Below are 15783 nucleotides of genomic sequence, written 5' to 3' on the forward strand. Positions count from 1 at the left end.
CCGCGACAAACCTCACCTTTCCGCCGGTTCACCAAGAGGATATATCCCCCGGATCCCAGAGCAATGACGACCAAAAAGGGCCAAAACTTGATCTGCTGGTCGTTTCGTGGCGGGGTGTTCTTCCCCTGCGAACCGGAGCTGTAGGAGCGTTGCGCGAGCGGCTGCTGGCTCAGAAAGGAGGGGGACGACGGAGATCGCGCGGTCGCTCGGCCGGAGGGAGCTCGTGTCCCGGACGAAAGCTGTCGGCCAAAGACGAAACGGTACTGCTGTTGTTGCTGCGGCCTCGAGAGGCTCGACGCGGGCCCGCGGGGGATGTTGCGCATCAATTGGCGCCAAGCTTGGCGCCCGGAAGCAGCTGTGGCCATTGTCGCGTTTTTTTTCCAAGGGAGGCGTTGCAACTCGATATGCACGATGACGCGGGGTGTCGGTAGCCGCTCGATTTGTTCTAGCAACCGCGTGATCAGGCCGTCGTCTCTCGTACGCTAGCAGCTGACCGTTCGCTTTTCGGGGTCGGTACAGAGTTATCTGCGTATATCACTCGTTTCGCTGAGCCAGGGGGCGCCTGAGAGGAAAATACAAGTAACGTTAGTGCTAGGAAATTTAATAAAGAATTGTTAATGTCATCTCGTCTCGGCTGGGACAGGGGTACGCTAGGTCCCTGCTTGGAGCCAAAAACTGCCGCTGATCGCAGATCAAGTCGGGGGACGAAGCCATCTTCGTCGCACATAGTGTATAGTGTACTCGAGTAATGAGTAATCCGTACTCTACACAGTACGCAGTAAATCCGTAATCACCTTTACACGCTCATCAATAGTCATACGAATACCCTTAAATGGGTTGGCAGCATTAGGAGCAGTCTAAGATATAGTTACAGATTACACTTACCTATTACAGACTCTCCTAAAGTCGAAACTAACCAATCTCTTTACTCGGCGAAACAATTTTAAGCTTAAAACAAGCAGTCTTTGCAAGGCCATTTACACGAGTTACTGCCCCTGGAGACTCTTTTTAACAACCCTCCGCCGCAGCTACAGTTTGGACAAAGGTCTCCATTCTCAAACTCTCCGCTCATTTCTCTCCCTCTTTTTTTTCCGATTACATTTCTTTTTTTTTCCTTTTATTTTTCCTCTTATTTTCTCTTTGTTCTTCTTCCCTGCGCTCCACACGTATCCAGCGTAAACAGCGCACCATCATATCTTATTCTATAGAATGGAACCACCTAGACCCTAGGGTTATCAACATCACTGCACTAGCACCGCGGAAAATAGCACGGTTATTATGTTTATGGTATCGAAGATGCTGTCACATTTCTACTAAATGCTATAGTGGTTTCTGCGCTGAGGGCGTGTGCTTAGTTGGTTTCCGTATTGGTCTGGTCAAGGCCGAGAACAAGGTCATTTTGGGGTGCCCATCAAACTGGAGCAAACCTGGTCCAGGGTTATGTGAGGAATCGTGGGCACCTCGTTCACTCGGGGTCAACACATACACGAAACGCGTGGAAGAAAGGGGTGAAAAACACGGGCGAGGCCGGTCTCGGACCACGGCTCACGACAAAGTCAAGGACGGCTGAGTTGACTGACCAACGGTATTCCTATTCGGATCTCGGTATCGGTCTAGACTCTCATCCACTCATTGTTGTCGTCGTCCGCCGACCCTCCGCCATTGCCAATGCCGAGCGCTACTGATATAACATGCCCCAGCAGCAACATATTAGAGACCTAAGTCGCCCAGTCCACAGTCGAAAGAGTTCCAGCCCGCTTTGTTTGGTATTTGCCCACAACGCCACGAAATGTCCAGCAAAGCTCAGAGATAAGAAGAGGGGATGAAAGAAAAAAAAACACACGGAAAAATAAAAATAAAGGAAAGATGAAACCCGGAAAGTACGGGGTAGAGCCGCGGCAGCAGATCCACAGAAGAAGAAAAAGAAGAAAGAATGTAAAGGAATGAAATGGACATGTCAGTCCACTTTAATCACTCCGCCCCGGAAGGTTAAAGGTCGTCTGCACCGGCGGCGGGCTCTTGATGACCTGCCCGGCGTAGGCGCCCGGGATGGGGACGGCCTCATACTGCTGCTCGCCCTCGGCGACAGGAGCGGGCTCGTTGACGTGGACCGGGGGCGCGGGTGCGACGGCGGTGGCGGTCGAGGGCGACAAGTCGGCGGCGGCGGGCGGCTTGTAGCCCGCCTTGGGCGTGGCCGGCGTGGCCGGGTTGGCCTTGGCGGGCGGGGCCTGGAGCTTGAAGCCGGCCTGGGCGGGCGAGAAGGACGACTGGGGTACGATCAGGCGCTTGCCGCCCGGAGTGAAGGGCGAGGCATCCTCGTCGATGTCGTTGAGGGACTTGTAGGCCGACGGCGGGAAGCGCGGGGACAGGGCGTACTGCGAGAAGGCGGGCGACTTGGGGCCGAAGCCGGGCGTGTTGGGCGCCGACTGGGTGCGGAGCTGGGCGAGGTAGAGGTCGGAGCGGGCCTTGTCGCGCATGTCCATGGACTTGCGCAGCTTGCGCTTGGACCAGTAGCGGTAGAAGACGATGCTGTAGAGCGTGATGCTGATGACCTCGACGACCAGCTCGATGATGATGCAGATCAGCGTCCAGTCCTGCAGGCGGCAGACCAGCGCGTAGTCCACCTTGTCCTGGAACAGGGTCGACCGGCGGTTCTCGACGCAGGCCCAGCCCCACATGTCCTTGTTGTTGCTGTTGTTCCGGCTGACCTGGAGCACGCCGGCGGCCATGGCCCACATGGCCATGCTGAAGATGAACCAGCCGACCGCGAAGAGGGTGTAGTAGACGCCCACCTTCTCGGCCCTGCGGTGGCCGCCGCGGCAGTAGCCGACGAAGACGGCGATGCAGATCAGCAGCGACACGCAGGAGCAGGCCAGCACGACCTTCTGCGGCCACGCGTTGGTGTTCTCGGCCCATGGAGGCAGGCCGCTCATGGCCGGAAGGTGCTTGGTAGCGTTGAAGATGGCAAAGGACGACGAGATCATGGCGAGGATGATCAGGCTGCAGCTGAAGTTGACCCCACGGAGCGCAAACTTGGCCATCCGCACCCGTATCTTGATTTTCTGGAAGAAGATGTTAGCTCTCCCCGCCTTGCTTTTGTGTCCCGACTCTGGTCATGATAAGGGGGGGAGAAAGGGCTTGCTAGCTTACCAGATCCCTTGCCTGCTCCTTCTCGGTCGCCTTCTCTTTATCCTCCAAGATCTGCTCCTCCCTGAAAGTCGGGCTCAGGGGGTTCTGCAGGGCGCGACCTGGCGTCCCGGGTACCTTCATTGCGCTCTTCAGTGGCGACTTTGGCGCCGTGGGCATGGCGACTGATTCCCTGTTTCCACCGATATAACCAAAACCGACATCTCCTGGTTGCGCTTGGGACTCCTGAGGCCTGTCAGAGAAAGGCATCTTTTGCGGCTCAACTGGCGAGTGGACGGCTGTCGCTTCGGCGAACCGTGGCGTTCTTGGTGGCTTTGCTAGTGATGACGATGTGGAGTTGGAGTCTGTTGAGGAAACCGAGGTGGCCGACATGGTGCGGGCAGGCGTGAGATTGAGGGCCGCTGGCCGCTTCTTCTCGTCGAGACCCATGGTCGGCGACAACGGGGTCGAATACGTAGTCAGTCGCGTTCTTTGTTACTGATGTTGTTGCTCCTTTTTCTTCTTTCTGATTTGGGTGTAGAGTAAATACTAGAGAAAGAACAGAGGAAGGAAGAGACCTGTCTTCACTTCCTCAACACAAGCATTGCACGGCGGGACAGGCACGAGGTGGGAAGCACTTTGAAGCCGGTGGCAAGCTTGGGGGGTTCCGAAGGAAATCAAGGAAGAGTTTTGATATGAGACCAGCTGGGAGAAGGAAGAGGGATCCCGGAGCAGCGGCGCCCTCTGGGGTGGTGATGGTTTTGAATAGCCGCTCTGCCCACCCGATGGAACGCACCAGGTCCGCGTTGAGCAAGTCGAGAGGGGATCCGCTGGTGCATGGGGGGTATGAGCGGGTGGTTCGACCCAAGACGCTTGTGTAGTCTGTGAGCACTTACACTGAGCAGGGGGTTGTGATGTGCCGGGCGGAAGAAGTCGCTGATAGGACGGAGCGCCAAGGTGCCAATCAAGCTCGGCGACTCGCGAAGGGCACTTAAACGCCCAGCGGAGTGACGGGGTGGCTCTGGATGGTTGCTAGTCAAATCTCGGCGGCCCGGAAAGCGGCCTCGGCCTGCAGGTCCCGGTTACAGGAGAGAGGAGGGCGCTCGGGAGAAGGAGCCAATTTCCTGCTTTGCCTGTCTCGGCGAGCGAGTTTCGTCGAGGCCGACTTCACAACAGAAGGGAGCAACAGGAGGAAGCCGAAGATCTCGAAACAGTGAGGGTTTCTAGCGCAGATAATTTGGGAGAGACATTGAGGGAGGAGGGGTGTATGTATGTGTCTCGCAGAGCAGGAGCGGGGGCTGGCCTCTTAGAATAACAGTCTTGTTCAACGAGCCATGGGGTAGCAGTGTGCCGAAGCTCTTGCATATGGCGGGTGACAGGGGACACAACGAGCTTGATGGCTCCCAGGGCTGTGTGGCAGAACCGGAACACATGGGCGAGAATGACGCTGAACACACTAGTCCATGAACGTACTGTCTCGGAGCGCCTCCCGCCCGGACGTACTGGAACACTATGCACAAATACTTAGCAAGAGGTTTTCTCTTGGACCCGTGAACCACTTCCCTTCCCTTTCTCGAGGGGGCCGCAGATCGGCCATGCTTTCAAGTCACTCCCATGCTCCGAAGGAGGGAAGGAGATTGACCGACTTGAGAGGAACCGGAGGACATCAGCCCTTGGCGCCCATCTCGTCGCATTCCAGGACTCGCATATGCAAGTGCGCAGCCTCATTGGATGAGGGCGGCTGGAAGCCACGGCCAGGTCTGCCGAATTAAATGTGAAAATGAGTGCGAAAGGGGAGCGTGAAAGCGAGGGGAACGGCGCAAGGAGGGGCACAATCACTTGCGGTTGGGCGGCAAGAGGAAGGCGCCGTCGCGCCCATGCCGACCATCTGCCATCCGGGCCGCCAATGATCGACGCCCGCTTCCTCTGGCCCTGGATTGCTCCAAACTAATGGCCAATCAAACATCAGATCGCCGTGATAGACTTGCCTTTGTCATGCAGCGGGCGGTAACCGCGCCCCACAGCGGCAGACATCTTCTGCCGCTCCAGCAACTGAGCACACTACTACTCCGTCCTTGTGGTACTTAAAGCAATTGCCAGAGGAAGAAAAGCTCCCGTAGGACAGGCGAGCATGGTGAACCCTCGAGGTCTCCAGTTTACTGCTCCCATGAGGTTTGACCACAGGCAGTAACAAACCACGCTCATTCAAGTGGCAAACCTATAGATATGATGATCGCAATCGAGAACCCGAAAGTTTCCTCTCTCCCTCTTTTTCCCCTTTTTCTTCCGTTTTATCCCTTCTCCGGCTCTTTTCCTTTTTTTGTCCAAAATGATCAAGGAGCGATCATATTGTGTCGGAGCCTCTCAAACGGCAGTCAATCAGAATTACGCGCTATAAGACAAGAAATCCAGCCTCGTACATACAATGTTATCACGGCGCCGTTGGTACTGGGATTTCGACTTCTGTTCTTCACAATCCACTTGTAGGTTCTCAAGAGAGTAGTCTTGTATTAGGCATTCATGACCTTCAGCTGTATGTCGAGAACGTCTGGACTGAGGTCCGGGATTTAACTAGCCAATCAGAAATACGTTAGGCATTGTTGACACACAGCACACCAATTTCATGGTGTTTTGCTCGCCGAGTCTTTCGTTGAGCGATTCTTTTCGGGCCTCTCCCCCATCTTTCCCCACAATGTCATGTGACCTCTCCCACGTGTACCCTAACCCGCAACTACATGCGCGCACTTTCCAGTCCCGATCAGAGTTTGATCAATCTATCTTACAGCTGTTGAATCATTCAAACACGTAGACAATACAGCTTAGTCAGGCTGGTTGCTTGGTCAGAAAAAAAGCGGCTCGCCAGCTCGCAGTTTTATGGCTTTTTTGAGCGATTCAGCGGCCGTAAGATTGATTGAGCACTGATGGCTTCAATTGGAGAGCGCGCAGGTAGTTGCGGGTTAGGGTTATATGGGGAGAGGTCACATGACATTGTCCGGTAGGGAGTGGTTGGAACACATTGTTCGAAGAGTCGTGAGTTTATGTCTCCTCTCCTCCCAGTTGTTTCGCTATCACTTTTATCGATCAGCGTGGGGCAGAAGCGACTAGCCATATCAGTACTAGCGCCACAACCACCACCTCCCAAAGCCAAGGATTGAGTGTTAGGCCGATGACTGCACACGAAAATCGTGAGAAATATCAACTGTCGGTATTCTCCCCAGCGGTCTATTTGCAGCCATATCTTTCCCATCAGCGACTCAGCGACCTTGTGCATTTCGTCACTAGGTGTTTGAGCCGACTATCACTAACCCGCCATCCGGAGCCGAGACGAAGGAAACGAAGAATCTAGAGGGGCTCGAAAAAAAATCATTACCCCGCGGAAGAGTCACCAACCCCAAATATGGCATCCAACGGCGATAAGTACGGCAACGACATCGAGTCGGACACCGACTCCGGTAACGAGTCTCAGGTTGATGCCCACGACTCGGACAATGAGGTCGCCGAGCGGCCCGTCAAGCCCGCTTTGAAGAAGACCGCGCCGCCTGCGCCCACTGTCCAGCGGCCACCACTGCCGCCCCAGACAGACCCGAAGGACCTCGATATCAAGGCCCTGAATCCTCTGACGCCTGAGATTATTGCGCGGCAAGCAACCATCAATATTGGCACCATCGGCCACGTCGCTCACGGAAAGTCGACCGTAGTGAAGGCCATCTCCGGTGTGCAGACTGTTCGTTTCAAGAACGAGCTGATTCGCAACATCACCATCAAACTCGGTTACGCCAACGCCAAGATCTACAAGTGCGATAACCCAGAGTGCCCGCGGCCAACATGCTACCGCAGCTACAAGAGCGAGAAGGAGGTCGACCCTCCTTGCGAACGGGAGGGCTGCTCGGGAACATACAGGCTGCTGCGTCACGTCTCGTAAGGCCTCGTTTCCCGGTGCTGCATAGCGGGCAGCAGATTTGTACGATTTTGTTTTCGGTGTTACTGATCATTTCGAATAGGTTCGTGGACTGCCCAGGCCACGATATTCTGATGAGCACCATGTTGTCGGGCGCTGCAGTCATGGACGCTGCCTTGCTGCTTATTGCCGGCAACGAGTCCTGCCCCCAACCACAGACGTCCGAGCACTTGGCTGCCATCGAAATCATGAAACTCGACAAGATCATCATTCTCCAAAACAAGGTCGATCTCATGCGGGAAGAGGCGGCAAAGCAGCACTACGAATCAATTCTCAAGTTCATTAGGGGTACTGTCGCCGGCAAGTCGCCCATTATCCCCATCTCGGCTCAGCTCAAGTTCAATATCGACGCCATCAATGACGCCATTGTCAACACCATCCCCATCCCTCCCAGGGATTTCTCGATGGACCCGCACATGATTGTCATCCGGTCTTTTGACGTTAACAAGCCTGGTGCCGAGATCGATGAGCTCAAGGGTGGTGTCGCGGGTGGCAGTATCTTGCACGGTCTGCTGAAGCTCGGCGATGAAATCGAGATTCGCCCCGGTATCGTGTCGCGCGACGACAAGGGCAACCTCAAGTGCACCCCCATCTTCAGTCGGATCGTCTCGCTCAACTCGGAGGCCAACGACCTCAAGTACGCTGTCCCTGGTGGTCTCATCGGTGTTGGTACCCGCATCGACCCGACCCTCTGCCGTGCCGATCGTCTGGTCGGGTTCGTCTTGGGCCTCAAGGGCCGTCTTCCGGAGATCTACAGTGAGATCGAGGTCAACTTCTACCTGCTCCGCCGTCTGCTCGGTGTCCGCACGGCGGACGGTAAGCAGGCCAAGGTTGAGAAGCTGGCCAAGAACGAGGTCATCATGGTCAACATCGGCTCAACCTCGACCGGTGCCAAGGTGGTGGCCATCAAGAAGGATGCCGCCAAGCTCCAGCTCACAAGCCCTGCATGCACAAACATCGGCGAGAAGGTCGCCCTCAGCAGACGTATCGAGAAGCACTGGCGTCTCATCGGCTGGGCTACTATCGCGGCGTAAGTTTCCTCCCCTTGTTGGTGTGCGAGTGCGGCAGCGTTACTGACGTGGTACACAGCGGTGTCACGCTGGAGCCTAGCAGCTCCTAAACGCATTCCTTTTCCACGACTGCAACGAGGGGACATGATCTACGACGGCCGTAGGGGTTGGTTTGGGAGTCGTCGGCCTGCCGGGTCTGTGTTATGTGCAAAGAAAGGTTTAGCTGGGCTGCATGGCGCGCGAATTCATACCAAGGATGTGGAGGGCATGAACATGGTCTATAGCTCGTCGTCTCACGCAATAATGGATGGGTAGACGAAAAGCAGCGGAAAAGTTGGGTTGTTAGACATTGAGTGGTATTCAGTCACACAGCGTTCCCGGACTGTCTCTCCAAGTGGTACCTGATTGAAGAATGCTCGCCAACATGATGAGCATGATAGTAAGTGCAGGCTCATACCAATTGCCCATCTTGCGTCCTCCCTCCGTCTAATATTACTTGTAGTGTCAACTTTAAAAAGCAATCCCCCCCCCCCTATTTCCCCCTTTTTACTTCCTCACCTTCCTTGCATGTTTGACCAGATTCTCAATGACGCCTTCAAACGCCTCCCGATCCCCAATCTTCTCGTCTGTCCGCTTCTGCCAGTACGCCAAAACCCCCTGGGCCGTCTCCCGCGTCGCCTCCAGCCGCGCGATATGCGCCCGCAGTTCTGCATCCGTCATGCCGCTCAGCGCAGCGTCCGTCAGCATGCACATCTGCCGTGCGGACACGAGATCGAAGCTCCGCTCCGGGCTGGGCTGCCGCGCCGAGGCGTCCGCCTTCTTCCGTCTCCGCGAGGACGACGACGCGGACGTCGGGTCGCCCCCCACAGACGGGGAACCGGCGCGGGAGTCTCTGCCGCCGCCCTCTCCGGCCGAGGCCGAGGCCGACCCGGCCCCCTTGGCGGCCCCCCGCGAGTCGCTCGAGGCCCTGCGCAGCGACCCGCTCGAGGTGGTACGGTGCAGCGACGGGAGCACGAGCTTCTTCTGCTTGGACGAGGCCGGCAGGATCTCGTCGAGGTCGACCGGCACGCCGAGCGAGACGAGGAAGAGGCGGCGGATGCGCGAGCGGATCCAGTCGGGCGGCTGCAGCGGCGGCGGGGCCACGAGCTGCGACCAGAGGGAGGCGGAGCGCGGGGTGAGGAAGACGGGGTTCTCTCCTGCCGAGGGGGCCGGGAGCGGTGGCTGTTGCAAGGGTGAAGGGAAGAGGGCGGCGAGGTAAGGTTCCGTGAGGGTGGTGATCTCGGAGGGGCTGAGGTCGTCGAAGGTGGGGATCGGCTGGAGAGAGGGCGAGAAGGTTAGTGACTGGAATAGCTTCGAGGTAAGAAGAGGGCGAGCGAGCGAGAGAGTGGCACAGAGAGAGAGGGAGGGAGGGAGGGAGGTATGTATGGATGGAGAGCTTACGAAGGAGAGAGATGGTGCTGCTGGGGCGGAAGGGGGGGGCGGCGGTTGCGGTGCTTGTTGTGGTTGTTGTTGTTGTTGTTGGGCCGGCGTTTGGAAGCCGTCCTCAAAATCGTCAAAATCGCCGTCCTCACCCCCTTCTTCGAAGTCGTCAAACTCGTCCCCAGAATCATCGTCATCCGCGTCCTCGGTATATACAGCGCTCTCAGCGGCTGGCAAGCCGGGGCTCAAGGGAGAGCGTTTCATAGCAGACGAAGACTTCCTCCTTGTGCGTGATGACGTGGCAGGGGCGTTTAGAGACGATGGTGATGGTAATGGAGGATCTACGCAGAAAGAACAAGTCAATACGAACTATGAATTGGTAGGAGGAAAACCGAAGGGGGACAATCTGGGCATAAAGATCAGGCTACGCATCCGTACCAGTTGCAGCTCTGCCCTGTTCCACCGTCCCGTCGGCCTTAACCACCAGGTCCGGGTGAGCATCCGACTTGCGCCTCTGCCTGTTCTCCGGATGCGTCACTGAGCCCTCCGCATCAGGCGCCTCCTCTACCACCGTTTTCGGAACGGGATATCCGCCAGGCGTGGGGGATCGTGGGATTTGTTCGGGTTCGGGTGCAGCGTCGGCATCGGGAATGATGGCGATCTCGTCCGGCGCGGCATCCTCTTCTCTCAAGCGATAAGCCTGCGTGCCAGGGACTTCCCCATACGCCGGCTTGTCATCGACCCTTTCGACTCTGGTCTTTGGAATAGGTGACGCTCTGGCGGGCGTTATCGGCCCGGAGCGGGCGTCGGAGTAGTGCTCTTCGGAGTCGGATGCCTCCGCTGGGGGGTCGTGTTAGTCGAGCACCGACTTGTGGGGAGAAGAAGCGGAGGGCAGGTGGCATGTTATAACTATGAAATTACCTAGTTCATGAGCCCCGGGGTCGACTATGTCTCGCCGTTCCGGCGGCGTGAGGCTGTTGCGGCGTGAAGACATTGCGACTTGTTCAGAGAGCAGCAACTATGTTCGCTCAAAGACGACACAATCGCTGGTGGTTCGACCCGCAAGCCCACTTAGTTATTAAGGAGGAGGAGGGGTTGACCGCGGCAAAAGAGGGCGAAACTGCCTTTGTTTCCTCGAAGAGGAGGAACGACTAAAAATCGGTCTGTTGCCTCACCCTGCATGGACACTCAAACCCTTGGAGTGCGTTCAAATCGGGAAATGCATCAGCGTGTGATCTGTAGCCGGAGTCTAGACCATGGCTGACTGCGCAACACAACACCCTGTTCAACCTGATTTCTACAGACAAGTGGTCTGTCACGGTCTGGCATGCGGCGAGACAGGGGTGGATCAGCGGTGGGCCAGAGCTTTTACGGAATAGTTACTCCGTAGTGGGGGGGGAAAGCCACAGCTCTCCCTCGCTTGGCTCGTGCTTGGCCTGTGGCCTAGCGCCTTACGCGCAGGGCGAGGCTTGACCGAGCTTTTTGTCGGGCGCGCGTTCTGGCAGCTGCCAAAAATCGGCCCAGTCGATGAAACGTGCAAACAGAAAGCTTTCACAGCGATACTCGGGTGCAGACGACTGCCTGCACCATATTGTATCCTGTACTCTCGGGCCTTTGATCTTGCAGACTGACTGCTACAGATTGGCGGGCGACTCAATTGCTCCGGATCGACGCGACCGCACAGCAAGAATCTCTCGCCTGCGCTCTTGAGCCCTGCGCTGCCTCGAACGCGCCCGGGACAGCTGCAGCAGTAACGCTGAACAAGACTCGGTCGACCTTCACCCATTCCATCCCGCGCCTTCGCACGCACCAGATTGCTCCGCTGCACGGACTGTCCTTAGACGGTCGTATTCAGTGCCAAAATGGCTTTCTCATTCGGCACACCCGCTTCAAGCGCGGCCTCGGGCCAGTCGACCACATCTACTGCCCCAGCTTCCGGCGGCCTGTTCGGTGGCACATCCGGTTCGACATCATCCCCCTTTTCGTTCTCCAAACCAGCAACCAGCGGATCAAGTACACCTCAGGCAAGCGGCGGTCTGTTTGGAGGGTCTTCAACAACAACAACCGGCCAGACGGGAAGCTTGTTTGGCAACGCGGGCGCCACATCCACGCCCTCAACCACGGCATCTACTACGGGCACATCGCTGTTTGGTCAGACTACGGGAGCTTCGACTGGAGGAGGTTTGTTTGGCGGCGCTAAGCCCTCGGGCGGCTTGTTCGGCAACACCTCGACCCCGGCTTCCGGCACCGCGACTCCCACAGGGACACCGAGTCTGTTTGGCAATAAGCCTGCTACCACGACCTCTGCCCCGGCCACGAGCACCCCGGCCGCTACAACTGGTAGTCTCTTTGGGTCAATAACCACTACGGCTCCCTCCGGGGGAAGCACTACCGCCACGACGGGGGGGCTGTTCGGCAACACCGGCGGTTCTGGCCTGTTTGGTTCAACTACCCCTAGCACCGGAGCAACAAGCGGCCAGGCGACCCCGTCGAAGCCGCTATTTGGAGGCGCCGGCTCGACTACGCCGGCTGGCGCCCCTCCAGCCGACGCATCGAAGCCCTCCGGTGGTCTGTTTGGCGGTGGTCTCGGGACGACCAAGCCGGCAGCCGCTCCCGCTTCCAGTTCGGGCGGCCTTTTCGGCCAGAGCACGACGCCCGCTTCTACCTCTGCGCAGTCGCAATCCGGAAACAACGCGACTGCCGGCACGTCCACCCTTTTCGGCGCGAAGCCTAGCCAAACGCCCGCCACGGGGAGCACCCCTTCGCTGTTTGGCGGCGCCCAGACCGGCGCTGCCACATCTGGCACCGGCACTCCGGCCACGACTGCGCCAGCGACCGGCGCAAAGTCGCTCTTCGGAGGCGCTGCCGGCACTACCCCCGCTACCACGGCGGCCCCGGCCACCTCTACGACCGCCGCCACGACCACAACCACCACTACGACGGCCCCCCCATCTTCATCCGCCACAACAACGCCCAGCCTCTTTGGCGGCACTACCGCTGCCACCACCGCACCGACTACCTCGACTCCGGCGGCTGGGGGCCTGTTCGGCTCGAAGCCAGCGACGACTGCTGCTCCAGCAAGCAGCTCGGCTGCTCCCGCGGCATCCGGTTCCTTGTTCGCCAAGGCGGCTTCTGCCACCGGACCGGCCACTACCCCTGCGTCGACATCCGCTCCTGCCGCCACTGCCGCCACTGCAGCCACTGCAGCCACCACTGCGCCCACCACAACGGCCACCACGGCGGCACCGGCTTCCGGCGGTCTATTCGGAGGCGCCAAGCCTGCCGGCACCTCTGCTGCGCCGGCACAGGATGCTAAGACCACCACTACCGCCGGGCTCTCGGCTTCGACGATGGGTCCCGCGTCTCAGCTTCCACGTTTAAAGAATAAGACGATGGACGAGATCATCACGCGGTGGGCAACTGATCTGTCAAAGTATCAGAAGGAGTTCAAGGAGCAGGCGGCCAAGATAGCGGAGTGGGACCGCATGCTGGTGGAAAACGGCGAGAAGATCCAGAAGCTTTACACCAGCACCTACGAGGCGGAGCGTGCCAATGCCGAAATCGATCGTCAGCTAAGCAACGTCGAGAGCCAGCAGGAGGAGCTCGGCGCCTGGCTGGACCGCTACGAGGCGGACCTGAACGAGCTGTTCGCCAAGAACGGCATTACAGCCACGGGCGAGCAGGCGGCCGGGCCCGACCAGGAACGCGAGCGCACGTACAAGCTGGCCGAGAAGCTGACGGATCGGTTGGATGAGATGGGCAAGGATTTGACCAAGATGATCAAGGAGATTAACGACATGTCGAGCACTCTCAGCAAGGGCAACAAGCCTGATGATCCGGTACGTGTTCTGTTTATTTCATTTTCTTTTCTTCATTTTCTTTTCTCCCTCTTCCGCTCTTTCTTTCCCCCTGGAGGAGGGAATAACCCAAGCTAACCCCGCCGGCAGTTGACGCAGATTGTCCGCGTCCTCAACGGGCATCTGGCCCAGCTACAGTGGATTGACAGTAACGCTGCGGCTCTCCAGGCTAAAGTCCTGGCGGCCCAAAAAGCGAGTGGCAGCATGGGTACCAGCGTTTCCGGCCCCGAAACGGATGCGGCCGAGAGCTTTTACCGATCGTATCGGGGCGGCTACAAATGACTGAGGGCGTAGGGTTGAGAGGTGAGAAAAGGGAACGGTTGTAATGTCAGGGTATCAGGTTGGGAATACGCATGTATATCTTTTGAGGGGCAGCTAGTTGGTGGGAGCTCGCACGTATAGCGGCGAGAAAGAATGCAATGCTGCCAGAACAAGTGGGCACAGCCAATACGCTTAAAAGCTGGGGGTTCTCGGTGAAGGTTGCAAAGTGAGCTTGCATATGTCATATGTACTTGTACATGCGATGGTATTCCTCCCCGCTGAGAGGCGAGGGCATGAGCGGACCGATTACGCAGAAAACGGTGATCAATGCGGGAGGCAAACTGTCGCCAAAATATCCATCACGATTCTAGACCTCCCTCCGTGCCACAAATAACTGGCTTTCCACCTTCTTCCGGTTCGTCGCAGGTCAGGGAAGAGATGCCGCCTAGTTCTGCTCACCGCCCTGTTCCCTGGTAATCTCGTCGCTGCGGGAGGGAAGGGAAAAAAAACCGGCACGTCAGCATCTGGCCCAAGAAAGCGTGCAACAGCCGTAAAAAAGATAGAGGAAAACTTACATGTGGTCAGACAGCTTCTGCAGATGGGCCTGCTGCTCAGCCAGCTTCTTCTTGAGCTCCTTGAGCTTCTCCTTCTCGCGCTGGCGGATCGCGTAGTCCTCGGTGGCGCGCTCGCGCTTCTGGAAGGCGTCACTGTTCGAAGAGCGGCGTCAGCTTATTCTTGTGTCCCTCCCTAATTTGTCTGCCTTTTTTCCTCGTCTGCATGACTGAGGTTGTGGCTGATTGATGGCTGGGAGAAAATGGCAGCGGCGCCGGAAGAAAAGGGGGGGGGGTTCAGAGGGAGAAAGAGAGCTCGGAGAGCACAGAACGAGAGCGGAGGAGAGAGAGGGTTGCTTTCCCCATCCAGTCTCGTCCAGCTTCTTCCTCCGTTATTGCTCAATCTCCCCGTCCCGGTCCCAACGTTTTGAGAGTAAGAGATTTGGAAAGGAAAGGTAGGGGGAATAAACGCACCCCTGGCCGCCGGTCTTGGGCGGAGCGCCGGTCTCGCCGGCACAGGCGCGAGCGGTGATGGAAAAGGTGCGGGAAAGCAGCGCCGGGCGGGCGAGCTTGACGACGGAGGTGCGCATCATTTTGATGATTAGTCGGTAAGGTGTGGGTGGTATTGTGGTGTTGTGGGATCTTGGTTTTGGCTTGGTTCAATGGCGGCCGTTTGAGTGCGAGATATGAAGTAGTACGGTACTTGGGAATAGTTTGCGGCTCTGCTCTTGAGGGTGGAGTAGTTTGCGGCTCAGCTTGCTCTAGAGGGTGGCCTGATCGCAGCAACGGGAGTGGAGCTCTTTTCGCACAAGCGCACGTCACTTCCCCAGTCTTAGTACCCACTTTTTTGCTGCCAAGCTGTAGTTCCAGGCAGGTCATACGGTAGATGATAATCACCGCAGCTTACACTGTGGTGGGAAGCGGACTGCGCCAGGAACAAGGCGACGCCCAGGAACAAGGCGACGCCCAGGAACAAGGCGACGCCCAGGAACAAGGCGACGCAAAAGTACGAACTTACTTCGATGTCTTCCGCAAGTAGTTATGATTGTACTATCGTCACAGCACGAGAGATGCTTGTCGCAGAAATCTGTTTTAAAAAAGCGTGTAGTTGGCAGTCTTGAGGTCTCAGGTGACGAAGGAGATCGCTATCGGTTAAACTTTCGGTTGCCTACACGATGCAGCCTATCGCGAGGAGATGATCATGGCCTTGACGGCAGTACCGTATGGAGAACTATTGTGATATTATGTTAAGCTTTGCTAGTGACGGATAGATCGCTGCTTGCCCAAAGCACCAAGTCGGACCCCCCATATACCGACCACCCCCATTTTCCGACCGCTTGGCAAACCTTAGCACCCACAACCACCCATCTTTTTCAACCACATATATTACAGGTCTATTTAACCAACTACAATATAGGAAGCCATTGATTCTACACTTTTTAAGCCGCTCTCTTCAGCAGTAGGGTCCTCTATACGGCCGGCTTCAATCTGGGCCTGGTGGACCTGTTCAATCGTAGCTTATGTCTCTCACAAGCGCCCCCGCACTTGAGTTCCTGTGCAATGTGACTGCGGGCAGCCATCTAAGTGGTGGCATCAAAGCA

The 15783-nt window shown here is 57.2% G+C and overlaps 7 protein-coding genes across 7 annotated transcripts in view; 3 read left to right on the forward strand and 4 right to left on the reverse strand.

Moving 5' to 3' along the window:
• The window catches only part of P884DRAFT_255573 (adenylate kinase-domain-containing protein), a 1321-nt gene extending 1206 nt beyond the window's left edge, over positions 1–115 (reverse strand). The window contains exon 1 of the mRNA XM_069441000.1: positions 17–115. The gene's annotated coding sequence lies outside the window, so the exon portion shown is untranslated. The remainder of the gene's footprint in view (positions 1–16) is intronic.
• A 1852-nt stretch (positions 116–1967) lies between these two features.
• Positions 1968–3576, reverse strand: P884DRAFT_193220 (uncharacterized protein; the record flags this gene model as incomplete). The annotated part of the gene is made up of 2 exons (XM_069437737.1): positions 1968–3062; positions 3151–3576. 2 exons carry the CDS (start codon positions 3574–3576, stop codon positions 1968–1970), a joined length of 1521 nt encoding a protein of 506 aa, XP_069300616.1.
• Positions 3577–5285: 1709 nt separating this feature from the next.
• On the forward strand, positions 5286–5731 carry P884DRAFT_255577 (uncharacterized protein). Its single transcript, XM_069441001.1, has one exon. The coding sequence runs from the start codon at positions 5353–5355 to the stop codon at positions 5611–5613; it is 261 nt and encodes an 86-aa protein (XP_069300617.1). The 5' UTR covers positions 5286–5352; the 3' UTR covers positions 5614–5731.
• Positions 5732–6260: 529 nt separating this feature from the next.
• On the forward strand, positions 6261–8460 carry P884DRAFT_327376 (P-loop containing nucleoside triphosphate hydrolase protein). The gene is made up of 3 exons (XM_069445535.1): positions 6261–7044; positions 7128–8114; positions 8174–8460. Exons 1-3 carry the CDS (start codon positions 6524–6526, stop codon positions 8202–8204), a joined length of 1539 nt encoding a protein of 512 aa, XP_069300618.1. The 5' UTR covers positions 6261–6523; the 3' UTR covers positions 8205–8460.
• Positions 8461–8640: 180 nt separating this feature from the next.
• Positions 8641–10507, reverse strand: P884DRAFT_267200 (uncharacterized protein; the record flags this gene model as incomplete). Its single annotated transcript, XM_069442084.1, has 4 exons — positions 8641–9408; positions 9535–9854; positions 9952–10353; positions 10435–10507. 4 exons carry the CDS (start codon positions 10505–10507, stop codon positions 8641–8643), a joined length of 1563 nt encoding a protein of 520 aa, XP_069300619.1.
• An 868-nt stretch (positions 10508–11375) lies between these two features.
• Positions 11376–13652, forward strand: P884DRAFT_275169 (Nsp1-like C-terminal region-domain-containing protein; the record flags this gene model as incomplete). Its single annotated transcript, XM_069442813.1, has 2 exons — positions 11376–13352; positions 13461–13652. 2 exons carry the CDS (start codon positions 11376–11378, stop codon positions 13650–13652), a joined length of 2169 nt encoding a protein of 722 aa, XP_069300620.1.
• A 375-nt stretch (positions 13653–14027) lies between these two features.
• Positions 14028–14924, reverse strand: P884DRAFT_255584 (mitochondrial ATPase inhibitor, IATP-domain-containing protein). Its single transcript, XM_069441002.1, has 3 exons — positions 14657–14924; positions 14207–14338; positions 14028–14116 (listed from the first exon to the last, which is right to left on the reverse strand). Exons 1-3 carry the CDS (start codon positions 14773–14775, stop codon positions 14077–14079), a joined length of 291 nt encoding a protein of 96 aa, XP_069300621.1. The 5' UTR covers positions 14776–14924; the 3' UTR covers positions 14028–14076.
• Positions 14925–15783: the final 859 nt, after the last annotated feature.

This window comes from Thermothelomyces heterothallicus (assembly GCF_042370625.1).
Source record: "Thermothelomyces heterothallicus CBS 202.75 unplaced genomic scaffold P884_scaffold_3, whole genome shotgun sequence".
Taxonomy (NCBI): Eukaryota; Fungi; Ascomycota; class Sordariomycetes; order Sordariales; family Chaetomiaceae; genus Thermothelomyces; species Thermothelomyces heterothallicus.